General features: G+C 42.5%; 1 protein-coding gene and 1 long non-coding RNA gene across 16 annotated transcripts in view; both read right to left on the reverse strand.

The window, feature by feature from the left end:
- Nucleotides 1-844: 844 nt before the first annotated feature.
- On the reverse strand, nt 845-6,535 carry LOC119307825. 15 transcript variants are annotated; one of them, XR_005149594.1, is made up of 10 exons: nt 5,970-6,535; nt 5,820-5,870; nt 5,229-5,687; nt 4,932-5,149; nt 3,832-4,009; nt 3,562-3,627; nt 3,169-3,241; nt 2,402-2,541; nt 2,095-2,279; nt 845-1,433 (listed from the first exon to the last, which is right to left on the reverse strand). It is a non-coding gene; the product is annotated as an uncharacterized LOC119307825 (long non-coding RNA). The 15 variants fall into 15 exon arrangements; XR_005149592.1 differs by having other exon boundaries at nt 5,791-5,870; XR_005149593.1 differs by having other exon boundaries at nt 5,820-5,884.
- Nucleotides 6,536-9,240: 2,705 nt separating this feature from the next.
- LOC119307826 (lysine histidine transporter-like 8) overlaps nt 9,241-12,234 on the reverse strand; it is a 4,397-nt gene continuing 1,403 nt past the window's right edge. Inside the window, exons 2-5 of the mRNA XM_037583916.1 lie at nt 11,303-11,436; nt 10,344-10,771; nt 10,111-10,242; nt 9,241-9,994 (exon numbers count right to left, since the gene is read on the reverse strand). Coding sequence (XP_037439813.1) covers nt 9,509-9,994; nt 10,111-10,242; nt 10,344-10,771; nt 11,303-11,436 — 1,180 coding nt within the window. The 3' untranslated portion in view covers nt 9,241-9,508. The remainder of the gene's footprint in view (nt 9,995-10,110; nt 10,243-10,343; nt 10,772-11,302; nt 11,437-12,234) is intronic.

Below are 12,234 nucleotides of genomic sequence, written 5' to 3' on the forward strand. Positions count from 1 at the left end.
TTTGTGTTCAATTTTTTTATTAGTTAAGTTTAGGGGTTTATTAGAGACCACACTTTTTTAGAAAGACAAATATACTCTTCTAAAGGATAGGAGGCCATATATACTCCTGCAAATTTTTAGAGATCGGTTAGAGATGCTCTTAAAGAAGCTTGATAGATTTTGTTATGGAGCAAGCTGCAAGGGTGGACGATCTTCACGATGTGTATCTAAATTTGAGGAAGATCACAAAGACAAAACAAGACGAATCACAAGGAAAACAAACACAAATTAACACATATATTGCAACACAAGATACTCCGGTGTCTAGAGGTTCCGAGCTCTTCCTGGTACTTAGATCGGACATTCCAGAAGCAGACTTTGTGGAACTTGGACCTTTGGGGTTGCCGGTCCCGGCTCCATGTCCTGCACCCTCGTCTTCACGGTTCCTTCTCCACTTTCATGCTTCCCTCTTGGATGCTGTAGTCATTCGCTTGTGCTTGACCTTCTCTGTGCCATGTGCGATGTTTGGCTCAAACCTAAAGGTGTGTCAAGTAGTATACTATCCTCAAGAGAACTAAGTAGACACGTGTACATGAGAAGATTCTCCTTTATATGTACTAGATGACCAATTGCGCCAATGACGCAAAGGCCAAAAGTAAGCCATGTATTGAAAGGGTGTACGTTAATATTATTCGGGCATATATTGAAACATATGAGAAAAATGTTCACATACTATAAGTACAAGCGATGCAATACCCATATAATGTTCAAGGACATATCAGTATTAACAGAACCGTTAATTAGTCAGACACAAATCCACACACGAGAAGCACATTGCACATGGTTGAAACTTTTAAGCCTCACATTCCCAAGCAATCTTAAGGAGGGCCAATAGAATTGAAATCACTGATGCAAAGTATCAGCAGATCATAATATTTATACACATAACTTCTTTATTGTAGTCATATGATGATGAAATCAATACATAAATCAGCACCAAGGATAGCCGATCAGACTACCAAACAATCTGCATCCCACTGAACAACACTATTATGCAGGACTCATTTTAAAAGGCCCTCAGTTCTAATTTCTATAAGAGCTTGAAGCTTTGGACCCAAGGCTATGAACCTTCAAATCCAACCAAACATCTTACCATGCAAACACGGTAAAATGGGAAAGAAAGACTCTAAATGCGACACACCAAAAGCGAAAGAAAATGTTGAACGACCTGGGCGTGAGGAGTTGTGCCGGTGACCTGGCGACGCCGAGCAGCGCGTGGATGTGGACCAGCCTGATGACGGTGGTGGCGGCGTCCTCCTCATCGACCTTCAACAGCTCGCCAGAGTCTGCAATGCTCATACTTTGCATCGAATAAACCCATCTCACTAAGAACGGGAATGAGCATCGCCTTTGGCATGCTCTGCCTTTGGCATGATCTTGATAGCATCCGCTTCCTACAATAGAACATGCAAAGAGAACATAATGAGGATAATATTATGCATCCACGACTCTGCACAAAAAACTCTGCAAGGAAGCAGCTTTTATTACTCTACCTCCAGTTCTCTAGCTTTCAATATTAAAGGAAAAAAGCAATTCCCATTAATTGTATACCACATAGCTAAACCCCATATTACAATACACAAAACAGAGCAAAACCTCTTCATAATTCAATTAAAATGAGGCCATATGCATCATGATTAAAGTTGCTCCCTGTATTGTATATACAACCATGATTCAAAGTGCTCCTTGTACTGTATATACAACCATATATATACAACTATATCATTTATAGGCCATGCATATACAACTTAAGAAAACATAAATACAGAGTTGCATATGCATCTGCATATAACAAAGCAGGTAATCAAATCTACAAATATTACAATAGCAATTGTGGCAGCAAAAAAAGTGTAATTGGACATCACCATTTAACAATTAAGGCTATAAAATAAAAGATGATTGTGCAGATAGCAAAGAAAGATTCAACATTATTGTGTCACTGACAAATGTTTCAGGTAGCAGCAAATCAACATATCTGTTGCTAATAGAAACAGAATCCGGATCTCCTTTAGGGAGGAGCACATATAGAGAAGAGAAGGAGGAGGTGTTCGTCACCAGATGATCATTTTGCTCGGAGACAAAGATGAGGAACTGGACCCAGCCGATAGGTCGTTCTTGGTTTCCATGTCTAGTTGGGTTAATTCAGAATCTGTTTAGATCTTTTCTACACTACCGCCATGTTGTGCTATAAGCCAAAACCAGATAACCAGGTCAAAATCCTAGCTGGTGACTTTAACGTTCTGCAAATTAGGTCCAAATAGCATGAATAAGAAAATGCCTAACCAGGTCAAAAAGCCAAATTCGGTCCAAATAGCATGAATCCACAAGCACCATGCATATCCACTTTGAACAATGGGGTAACCTGATCAAACAAACTGCAGGGAAGGGCTTACAATCTGGCCTGATTGGTGTCACCAGAAAAATTACTAAGTAATCCTTCGATTCGTCAAGGCGGTGAAGTGGTACAGTCTCAGTTGAGCCAGTCATCTCCAGATCAACAACCTGACAAAAAGTTGACGCCCATTTTTCAAAACCGTGACAAGTTATGTGGCATGATCTATGTTGAGGATAGTTTCAATTTCTAATCCAACTGTACGGAGATACCTATGCAAATCATACTTCTTAGAAAGGCATACGATTCACAAAAATATGCAAACTACCATGAGAAATAAGTGATATATTCCTCATATCTCTGGTCAAGCCATTGTGGCCAAAAAAATGCAGGTTGGAAACAAAAATAATAAATCTTGCATGTTTGTCAACAAACACCTTTCAAAATTCCGAGATCACATATACGACATATCTACCGGACCCTTGATCAAAGTAAAATTCCTTATTACCTTAGCTATTATTCAATGGTGCAGTGGACAATTATGAAACACAAGCACATTGCATACCTAACAAGCATAAACCAAACCGTGGATAATAAGCGCATAAATCCACTTTTACATAATGAACGCTACATCTTATCATTTTCTATTTGGTAAAAAATATCCTATTTGTAATTAGTCAGTTTGTGCTTGTCTCAAAATTATCGAAACATGATATATGCAATGGAAAATGATATGTTTTAACAAGGCCCTCCTGGAAGCGTGTGCTATATAACCGATGTGTCTATGTTGAGCATACCTCAATTTGGTCCTGCAGCACCCACTTTGATGTAGTCTACAGCAATACGCAGCATGTCTGAAGTGTTTGTTTGCTGCATATTCAAGAAGAAACTTATTAATATGTCTGTATTGCACGACTTCTCCTAGAGAATAGCTGAACAAATGCGATTCTGAAATCTGAAGTAACTAAGGTCTGAGTCATCAACAACTACAAAGGTTCTGAATTTCCGTGGGCAACACTTCCCACTTTTGATTAGATCGTCAGTTTTAGTACTTTAGTAGTTAGTTTATATCGCTAAATATGTAGGCATGTAGTCGTCATGGTGAAAATCTTCTGCAATTCATGGTGAAAATCTCGTCTCTATGTGGTGACAGAATTGACAGTGTGCATCAATTCAACTGATTTAGTTACCTTGTCCATGTTGGGCACGAGGTGTTGCAGCCTCCTTAGCTGCTTGCTAATCCTTGTTCTTCTTTCCTAAACAGCATAAGCAAGAAAAATATTCAGTATAAACATATGGCACGAAGACGAACACCAAAAATGCTGCACGAAACTAACTGAAGAAAATATATGAGGGAGTAGAACATTTAATGTATGACCTACTAAGTAAACCTATAAAAATAAAGCCAAGGTGCCGATGGCAGATATACCACCATGGTCACATGAGGGAGAGAAAGAAACCTCACAAAAGTGCCGTTCCTTCAGACTTGAGGTCAATTTCTAGCCTCGTCTTTGTACTGCATACGAGGGAGTAGAGAAACAAAACTCACAAAAGTGACGTTCCTTCAGACTTAAGATCAATTTCTAGCCTCGTCTTTGTACTGCATATGAAACTCGAGTGGTGCTTTGGCTGTGGACCCTGCAACATCAAGTAGTATGTGAACAAATTAAGTGATCGGATCTAAAAATCATCATGAAAAAAACAAAATCTGAGCACCAACATGCTCGAGCTACAGAAACAAAATTCTTCACCAACAATGGTTGATCTATAAAGAAATTAGCTCCAATCTGACATCGATCAATTTGATGAGAATATCGACTATATTAAAGCTAAACTATTCAAAAGATAAATTTACACAGTCTATATACGAAGCGTGAGGTCAACCAACAAAAAAATGGAAGGCAGCCAGTACCTAACCCTTGACAAGTGGAAACAAATGAACAAACCCTGGTACTGTGTATAGTTTGTTAGCACAAGTTCATAAAAAATTAGCACTGAGCTTTTTTATATATACCAAAATAAGTGAACAGTATAGTTTGTTAATAGCTTGGTACTGTGTACAGTATAGTCTGTTCCAGGTACAGAGCATAGTTTGTTAGCTAGTTTGATAACCCAGGTACAGCGCTCAGTCTCCTTACAGTTAGTCATGAGAAAACTGCTGATTTCTTTGTCTGCTTATGGCTGAATCCTAGGAGGGAAACGCTAAAGAAATTGGTAGTGACTTTGGAATCAGTGACAATTTTTCTGAAAAATAAACGTTTTCTTAAATGACAAATATATGATATATGTTATTAAGTTTTTTTAAATACACAATGAATATTTTAAAGACACAACACTTTCACAGCTAGGGGGTCAAGAAACAGACTGAACTCCACATATACATTAGATGAAACAGTGAACACATTGCCGTCTGAATCATTTTCATCTTTGATATGGCCTCGAACAACATATACACTACGCAGAAGAGAGGAACATGCAATTCAATATTAACAAATCATAGTTGAATGCATGCGGTTCATACTTCATACTGCATGAAACCAAAATATACAGAACAACTGACCTTTATCACAAAACTTGCATTCCTGTCAGAGAGCACAATAGTGACCAAATTTATAAGAGGTACATTGGTACTTCAGTTTTGCTCTTTACTTGGATCAATTCACTTGGATCAATTTGCTCTTTAACAAACTGCCAAACTTCAAAAGCCAATGGTTGCCAGGTTCCGGATTATCAGTATTTATAGGAGCACCATGTTCTACTGAATTTTCAGCATTGTACCTAAGAATCAAGATAACAAAGTTGTAAATATTCAGGCCACGTGCATTATTCAGATGCGGCTCATTTGGTGGAAGGATACCTTCTAGAACTTCTGGGCAAAGACCGGGCTAGTCCATACAGAGTGTCGGAGTCGAGAAGCCAACCACTGCCACAAAGTTTGGTGAAATCAAAGGAAGAAGAATCCAGCGAAACAACACACTTTTTCTTAGTTCTTCCTTCCTGCCAGCACACAAACAGGGTGCAATCGCAAAGCCCAACCTCATGTAGCTTGTCAACACATTATTCTGCGTCCATTCATTCAAGGGGAGGCAAGTTGAGAGAGCAAAACACAGTGCAGAAGCTCGTACTGCGGAGCAGCAGCACCATCCCAACCAAACCATCACCTCGCGCGTCTTGAGCTTGAGGCATGAAACGGAAACATGAGCACAACAAAATTAACCAATGCAATGCGTACAAATGGGGCACCCAACCCTGCTGCTGCTCATCTCTGTTTATTCAGACCGGCCTAACTCTATCTTGAGCATTGCCGCTGCTGAACCTGCACATGAAAAAGCAGACAAATATTGTTATTCTTGTGCTGCCTAATGCCAATAGATCCGACCAATCTACAACTTAGTGTGTAAATTATGAAAAAAAAATACAGGGAATGATGGGGGCAGAAGGTTGCAACCGGCCTGGAGATGGACACCATGCCACCACTGAAACTGAGTGTAGGAATCAACTGCAACCCAAACACTATGTGCACAATTAGAAGAAAAAAAAGGAAGTATGAGCTCAGTTCACCATGGGAAGATGAGGAAAGGAGGAAGAAAGAGCTCACGGCTGTGTTGCATCTCTCCTCCATGAACTGGCAACCGTCCTTGACCACTCCCCCTCTGCACGCAGCCACCGGGGTGGGGACCCTGCTGCCCTCACTGCAGCAACCGCTCCTTCTCAACCTGCAGCCGATCTGGAATCATGGCGTGCGGCATCGGATGGTGGCGACCCCCGAAGATGGAGAGCTCAGGAAGGTCGATGGAGAGGGAGGGTGGAGGCCATGGCAGAGGCAAGGACGCCGGGGAGGGGGCAGGGAAAAGGGGGGCGCGAGAGAAGCGGCGGGGGCGAGCCACGACCTCCGTCGCGCCACCATGACCACGGCCTTCTCCTCCTCACGCATCTGCCCCTGCCACCATGACTCTCTCCGTACCCGGATCTCGTGGAGGATGCATCTGGAGAGGGACACCGGCTGGGGGGAGCGGCCGGCGAGGCTCTGGCCCGGGTCAGAGAGGGAAGCAGGGACGACGTCGAGGGAAGAGGAGAGGAGGAGACGAGCGGGAAGAGGAGGGGCGGCGTGGGGGAGAGGAGGGGACGAGCGGGGAGAGAGGAGGCGGCTGAGGGGGAGGCGAGTGGGACGGGAGGCGGCGGCGAGGGTTTCTCCACGGCAGCGTTTCTGATTTATACCCTGCACATGAAAAGACTAAAATGCCCCGGGCGGGGCACGGAATTTACAAGGGGTGGCGTGAGTACTATTCATGGCGATCAGAGGCGACGTGGTTACCTTCGTCCTGCCTAGCACTTCTTGAGGCTTTATATGTAACTAGAAAAACGCCAGTGCGTTGCAACGGGGCCACATTAACTTTAAGAGTTCAATATTACGACATTGATGATTTTTTTTACCATCAAATCTTCACACACACAGAACCACACTCTCCCTCCCTCTTCCTCACTCTCTATCCCCGTCTCCCTCTCGCTCTAACACACACACATATCCATCTTATTGGGTATGGGACCATAATCCATCTATTTCACACATACACGCTAGTGCATAACAATATGGATCATGTAAATCGACCAGCCACAACTCCAAGAATACGCGGACGAGGGGGTTCGGATCGGCGTCGGCGCCGTCCAACGCGGGCCACGGGCCCGCTTCCAAGTGCACGTGCAATGCACGACTTCACAAATATTATAATCAGATATGAGAAATCACATGCATAGAAAAGACATTCTGATAGCAATCCAAATATCATACTCAATTGAATACCTAACCTGGACAATACTCTTATTTCTATGCGCCAGAAAAAAATGGAATAGCAAAGCTAAGTATGCCTACATACGCTCAGATTATATATAAGAATCTTGGGTGAACAATTGCAACAAAGCACTAAGCAGCGATAAATTTAAATAAAAAATCCATTAACTATGCAGACAGCAGGCTTGTTACAACATAGAGAGATAGAAAAATGTCACCTCCAGTAATGTAGCGCAAAGGAGTGGAACGAAGCATGAATGAGCGGTTGCCTGTTCTTCTCCATGTACATGGATCAGCAGTAGAGGCCAAGTATATAAGTACTTGACCGAACTCCACTCTTCGTGTACGGAGAGCCATGTCACATTCTTGCCGCTGCAGCATGGGAGGACGGCTGGTTCACGTGACCCTCCAGCTGGGGGATCCATGGTGGCTGACCGTCGAGCTCGAGGCAGAGAAGTTGAGGGCAGTAGTGGCGAGATCCATGCCAGCCAACCGGGCGAAGAGGAGGTCGTCGGGGAGGGACACATCGGCAAGATCCGGTCACCACGCGACCTGAAGAGCAACAGTGATCTCCACAAGCTGTAGGCCGACGGCGTGCTCCATCCCCTGCGATGGGGTGACCATGGCGGTGGCCACAGCTCCTCATGCTCGCCTCGATCTCGGCGACACACCCTGAGTGTAGGAGGCAGCAACGACCTCGACGAAATCATGGCCTCCATCCCGAAACGCAATCATGTCGCTCTAAATAAATGGATTCAATCATGTGACTCTAATTACTTCGGATTGTTATGTGCGCACTAAGCGGGGTGCAGTTAGGAAAGAAAATGTTTTCTAATTAAAGTATTGAGTGATTTAAGGTAAGGTTAATTAATTTAGATTTGATTTTTAGTGATTGTTAGTAAAGTATGATGCGTCTTTAAAATCTTTTATTTGTTTCCTTAAAATCTATTATTTGTTTCCTAAAGAAATTTGCAATAATGGAAGGTATCGGTTGATTTGGATAAGTTAGTAAATTTAGATCCGTGATTGCGTGCACGTTTGGAAAGTGCTGATTTGCAAGGAAAGAGCTGAGGGGTAAATAAACCGGTGAATAAGAAACCAACATCGAAAAAATATGCGACGGTTAACCTACGAAAAAAAACCGGACGAAAGTGGTGGGACGAAAAAAAACCTGAAAGCGAGACTACCAACTGCTCCATTAGGAGTAGAGATAATGTGGATGATGCGCCATAGAGAAGATGATGCGCTTGTCTAACTAGCTTTTTAGATTATATTACTGCGCAATAATCTCTTGATTTACACCCCTCTCCCTACTGTCATCCACTACCCATAGCAGATCGTGAGATCAATGGTGTATTAACCGTCAAGGACTGAAGTCAAGGATTGTATTGGCCGAGGCCCATAAAATCTACTCCCTCCGTCCTTTAAAGAGTGTACTTCCAATTTTGTTGGGGGGTCAAACTATCTCAAAGTTTGACCGAGTTTGTGCAAAAATATATTAATGTTTGTGAAATCAAATAGGTATATGATGAAAGTATATTTTATCACGAATCTAATGCTACTAATTTGATGGCATAAATGTTGATGTATTATTATATAAACACGGTCAAATATAAAAAAGTTTGACTTTCCAAGAAAGTTGGAAGTACACTCTTTAAAGGACGGAGGGAGTAACACGCTAACTATAATTTTGTGATGTCTACAACGTTCACCTTGTATAAATAAAAGCTCGGTCGCATTTGCATTTTGTTTAATGTTGTTCAAAAGAATTGATGTCCAATTTTCATTAAGAATTTTAAAACTATACACTGAGTGCTTCTTTAGTTAAAACGATTGTCATTGATAGTTTGGATGCCTAGGATATGTTTAATTTGAGTGAGTCCAATATGATTTTTCTTAAGGAATCCTTTGCACCACATTTGAAAGCAAAATTTCAATCCACCACGACGTCTTGATTTATTTTTTGTGGTGCAACGGAGGATATAAGTGCGAATGACATGCAAACCTGTGTTTTTCAAATCCTACAAATCAAAGAGGGACTGAATCATATATTTTTGGGTCCACCATACAAGTTCGAAACTGAGAAAAGAAAAGTACATACGCTATTACCACAGAGATAGTCGTTATATAAATTGTTCGAGTTACATTTGACCTTCATCAGGTCGCCACTAGGAGGCTTTGATCGGCTCATGTTTTTCTCATCCAACAGGGGATACTTACATTTTACCAAGACAAACTCTACTAATATAAGATCAACATCACTTAATGCCACTGGTCTTGCCAAGGCATGTAAATAAGAAGCATATACCTATATATCATAAATTTGCAAGCTGAAAACAGTAGGCATGCTAGTTGGGCTTGAAGAACTTGAGCTTCATCCCGGTGTTAATGATGCTCCAGACACCACCCACAGAGGAGGCCAAGCTGAAGGCGGTGCTGAGCAGCGCGAGGCCCCAGTTCACGTACCAGCTGTAGCTGAACCTCTCAGGCTTCTTGATACAGATCCACATGAAGCATGGGTAGGCAAACGTCACCGGCAGCGTTAGGCCGCCCAGAAGGCCGGCGAGGCTAGACAGGAACGGCAGAGCGATGCCGATGAAGAGCGAGATGAACCCGTAGAAGATCCTGAACCCAGACCGGACCCAGACTGAGCAGGGCCGGTTGGTGCGACCTGTGTAGAAGGCCTCAAAGCTGTCGAACACCGGCATGGAGTATATCTGGAAGCTGCTAAGGCAGTTGAACACGACGAGGAGGAACGTCGCCGCAAGGAGCCCACGAGAGATGTCGTGGCCGTGGAAGATGTAGAGGGCGGTCAGGATCCCTCCAGGTGGCATCTGCCAGCATGGGAAAGAACAACAGAAAAGTTCCAAGGATTGTTAGCAAAAAAAGAAAAGAAAAAGATGCAGCACAACGGGATGGTGAGTGAGGAGTGAATGATTGAAGTACTTGCCATGTTTCCGTAGGCCCAGTAACCTCCAATGGCAACAGGGAAGATGCACATTGCAATCAGAAGATATGCCGCTTTTGCCCCGCGCCACATAGGCACATGTGCAGGGTGTTTGAAAGTCGACGGCATCGTCGCCTGGTAGTTGTGAAATTAATTTAAATAAAACAAATGAAGCCACCAAATAGAACTACATAGTACTGAAAGTCTAACAGGACTGGTCGCTGAGTAGTACTAACCTGTATTTCTAATGAAAGATTGTGTCCCCTGAATGCGAAGGCTATTATCCCAAGAGCATTCAAGGTAGAAAACAGTGATGAGCCAAAAGAAGTGGATCTCACTTGTTCATAAGAGACTGCCGCCGGCCGTTGCTGGCTCACAGAGAGAACCCACGACATGGTGCAGTACATTATCGCTGTGGCGCCACCGATAAGCGAAAGCCCAGCAATCGAGTTGAGATTCGGGAGCTGGGAAAGAATGACTGCCAAGGATGTGAATACCAAGTACCACTCGACCGTCGAAATAGGGCTCGGTGTACAAAGGGGGCCGCACACTATTTGGTAAAAGAGCTTCATAGTCTCCCCTCCAACAAGGATCAATGCAGTTGCAGTGCCCGCCGAAAGATAAATAGTTGGGAAAAGAGCTAGCCACACTCCCAGTTTTTCTCCTGAATGAACAGATAGAAATCAGCAACTCAGCTAATTTTACAGTCCAACAAAATGAATTTCCAGTAATCCATGTAGCAGCAGCTCAGCAGACAATCTAGGCAACATTGCATATACTAACTCTTATAACAACAGGCAATAATTGGTTAATTACTCAAAGTGTGTGTTGCAATGGTTTGATTAGACGGATCATGGAGTGATTGTGGTAGCAGAAAGTTCCACATTTTACGCCACTGTAGCATGAGAGTGATATGCTATAACCGTCAAGCAGTCATTTCTACTGTTCCAGATGTGGATCAAATATGAGAGTGATTGTACATTAAGCTGGCACTACCCATGCTTGAACACTACACCTAGCTAATAATGTTAAAAAGATTCTTCCGTTAAGCTACATGAAACAGATCGTCAACATTGACAACGACTCCAAACATGGCACATTATTGACAGCAAACATTGGCACATATATCCAGGTTGGAATCAAGAGTTAATTGCCATGAATTTGCAAAATAGCGAAGGGCATGTCTTTGTCTCACCAAATGCAGCTTGTGCAAGCTCCACATATCTGTTGTACCTCCTGCCTGGGACTGCTTCATGAAGCTTGACTAGAATGGAGAGTGTGTATAGTTGCCAGTAGTAAGCAACAGTCAATGATATTATTCCCCAGCTCCTACAGTATAAGAGATCCATATGTTAGGATTGGAATATGCTCTTATCCTTCTAGTGTCATGTTAGGATATTTTTTACAACATATATGTTGCGCATTGTATCGATATTGTATACAATACGTAATTTTCGCTTATCAATACACCTCATGCCTTTATTAGAGGCGGCTGTACATACTTGCAACACTTAGGACTCAGTAAGATCTAAAATCAAGTAAAAAGGTAGATGAAAACCACGTTTCCAAATTACATGTTCTTTTAATACTAACACCTTTACACAGTTTCTGATGTGTTTAAACTTGTAAACATTTGCATTCTCATATATACAAGCTGCAACAATCTTGAAAGTAAACATGCATCTAAACTAGAAAATAACTTGTTACCCCTTCAATTTTGTTTATACAACTTTAGCACTGAACTTAAAGCCTTAAACAATCTGACCAATCTAAATAATGTTTGATTTTGAGGTTAGAACAGAACATGTACAAAAATAAAATCCAGGAGAACAAAGTTGAAAAGGGGGGAACGAGGAACAATGGCAGCATGCTGTGAGGGGGAGTATTTAACCAAAAACTACCACAATTCACGGAACCGTGACGAAAAACTACCACTTTACGATTTTGTCCCGAAAACTACCACTTTTTTACTAATCTATGACTAAAAACTACCATGTGTGTAAATCAACAGATTCATCCATTTTAAACACGTTTATGATAGACCTGCCCCGCATGTAAGTGCTGCTCGCCGGCGCAGGGGGTGCGCGGCGGAGCTGCTGCTGCTCGCCGGCGCGCGCGGGGAGGGGG

The sequence above is a fragment of the Triticum dicoccoides genome, chromosome 5B, assembly GCF_002162155.2.
Source record: "Triticum dicoccoides isolate Atlit2015 ecotype Zavitan chromosome 5B, WEW_v2.0, whole genome shotgun sequence".
Lineage (NCBI taxonomy): Eukaryota > Viridiplantae > Streptophyta > Magnoliopsida > Poales > Poaceae > Triticum > Triticum dicoccoides.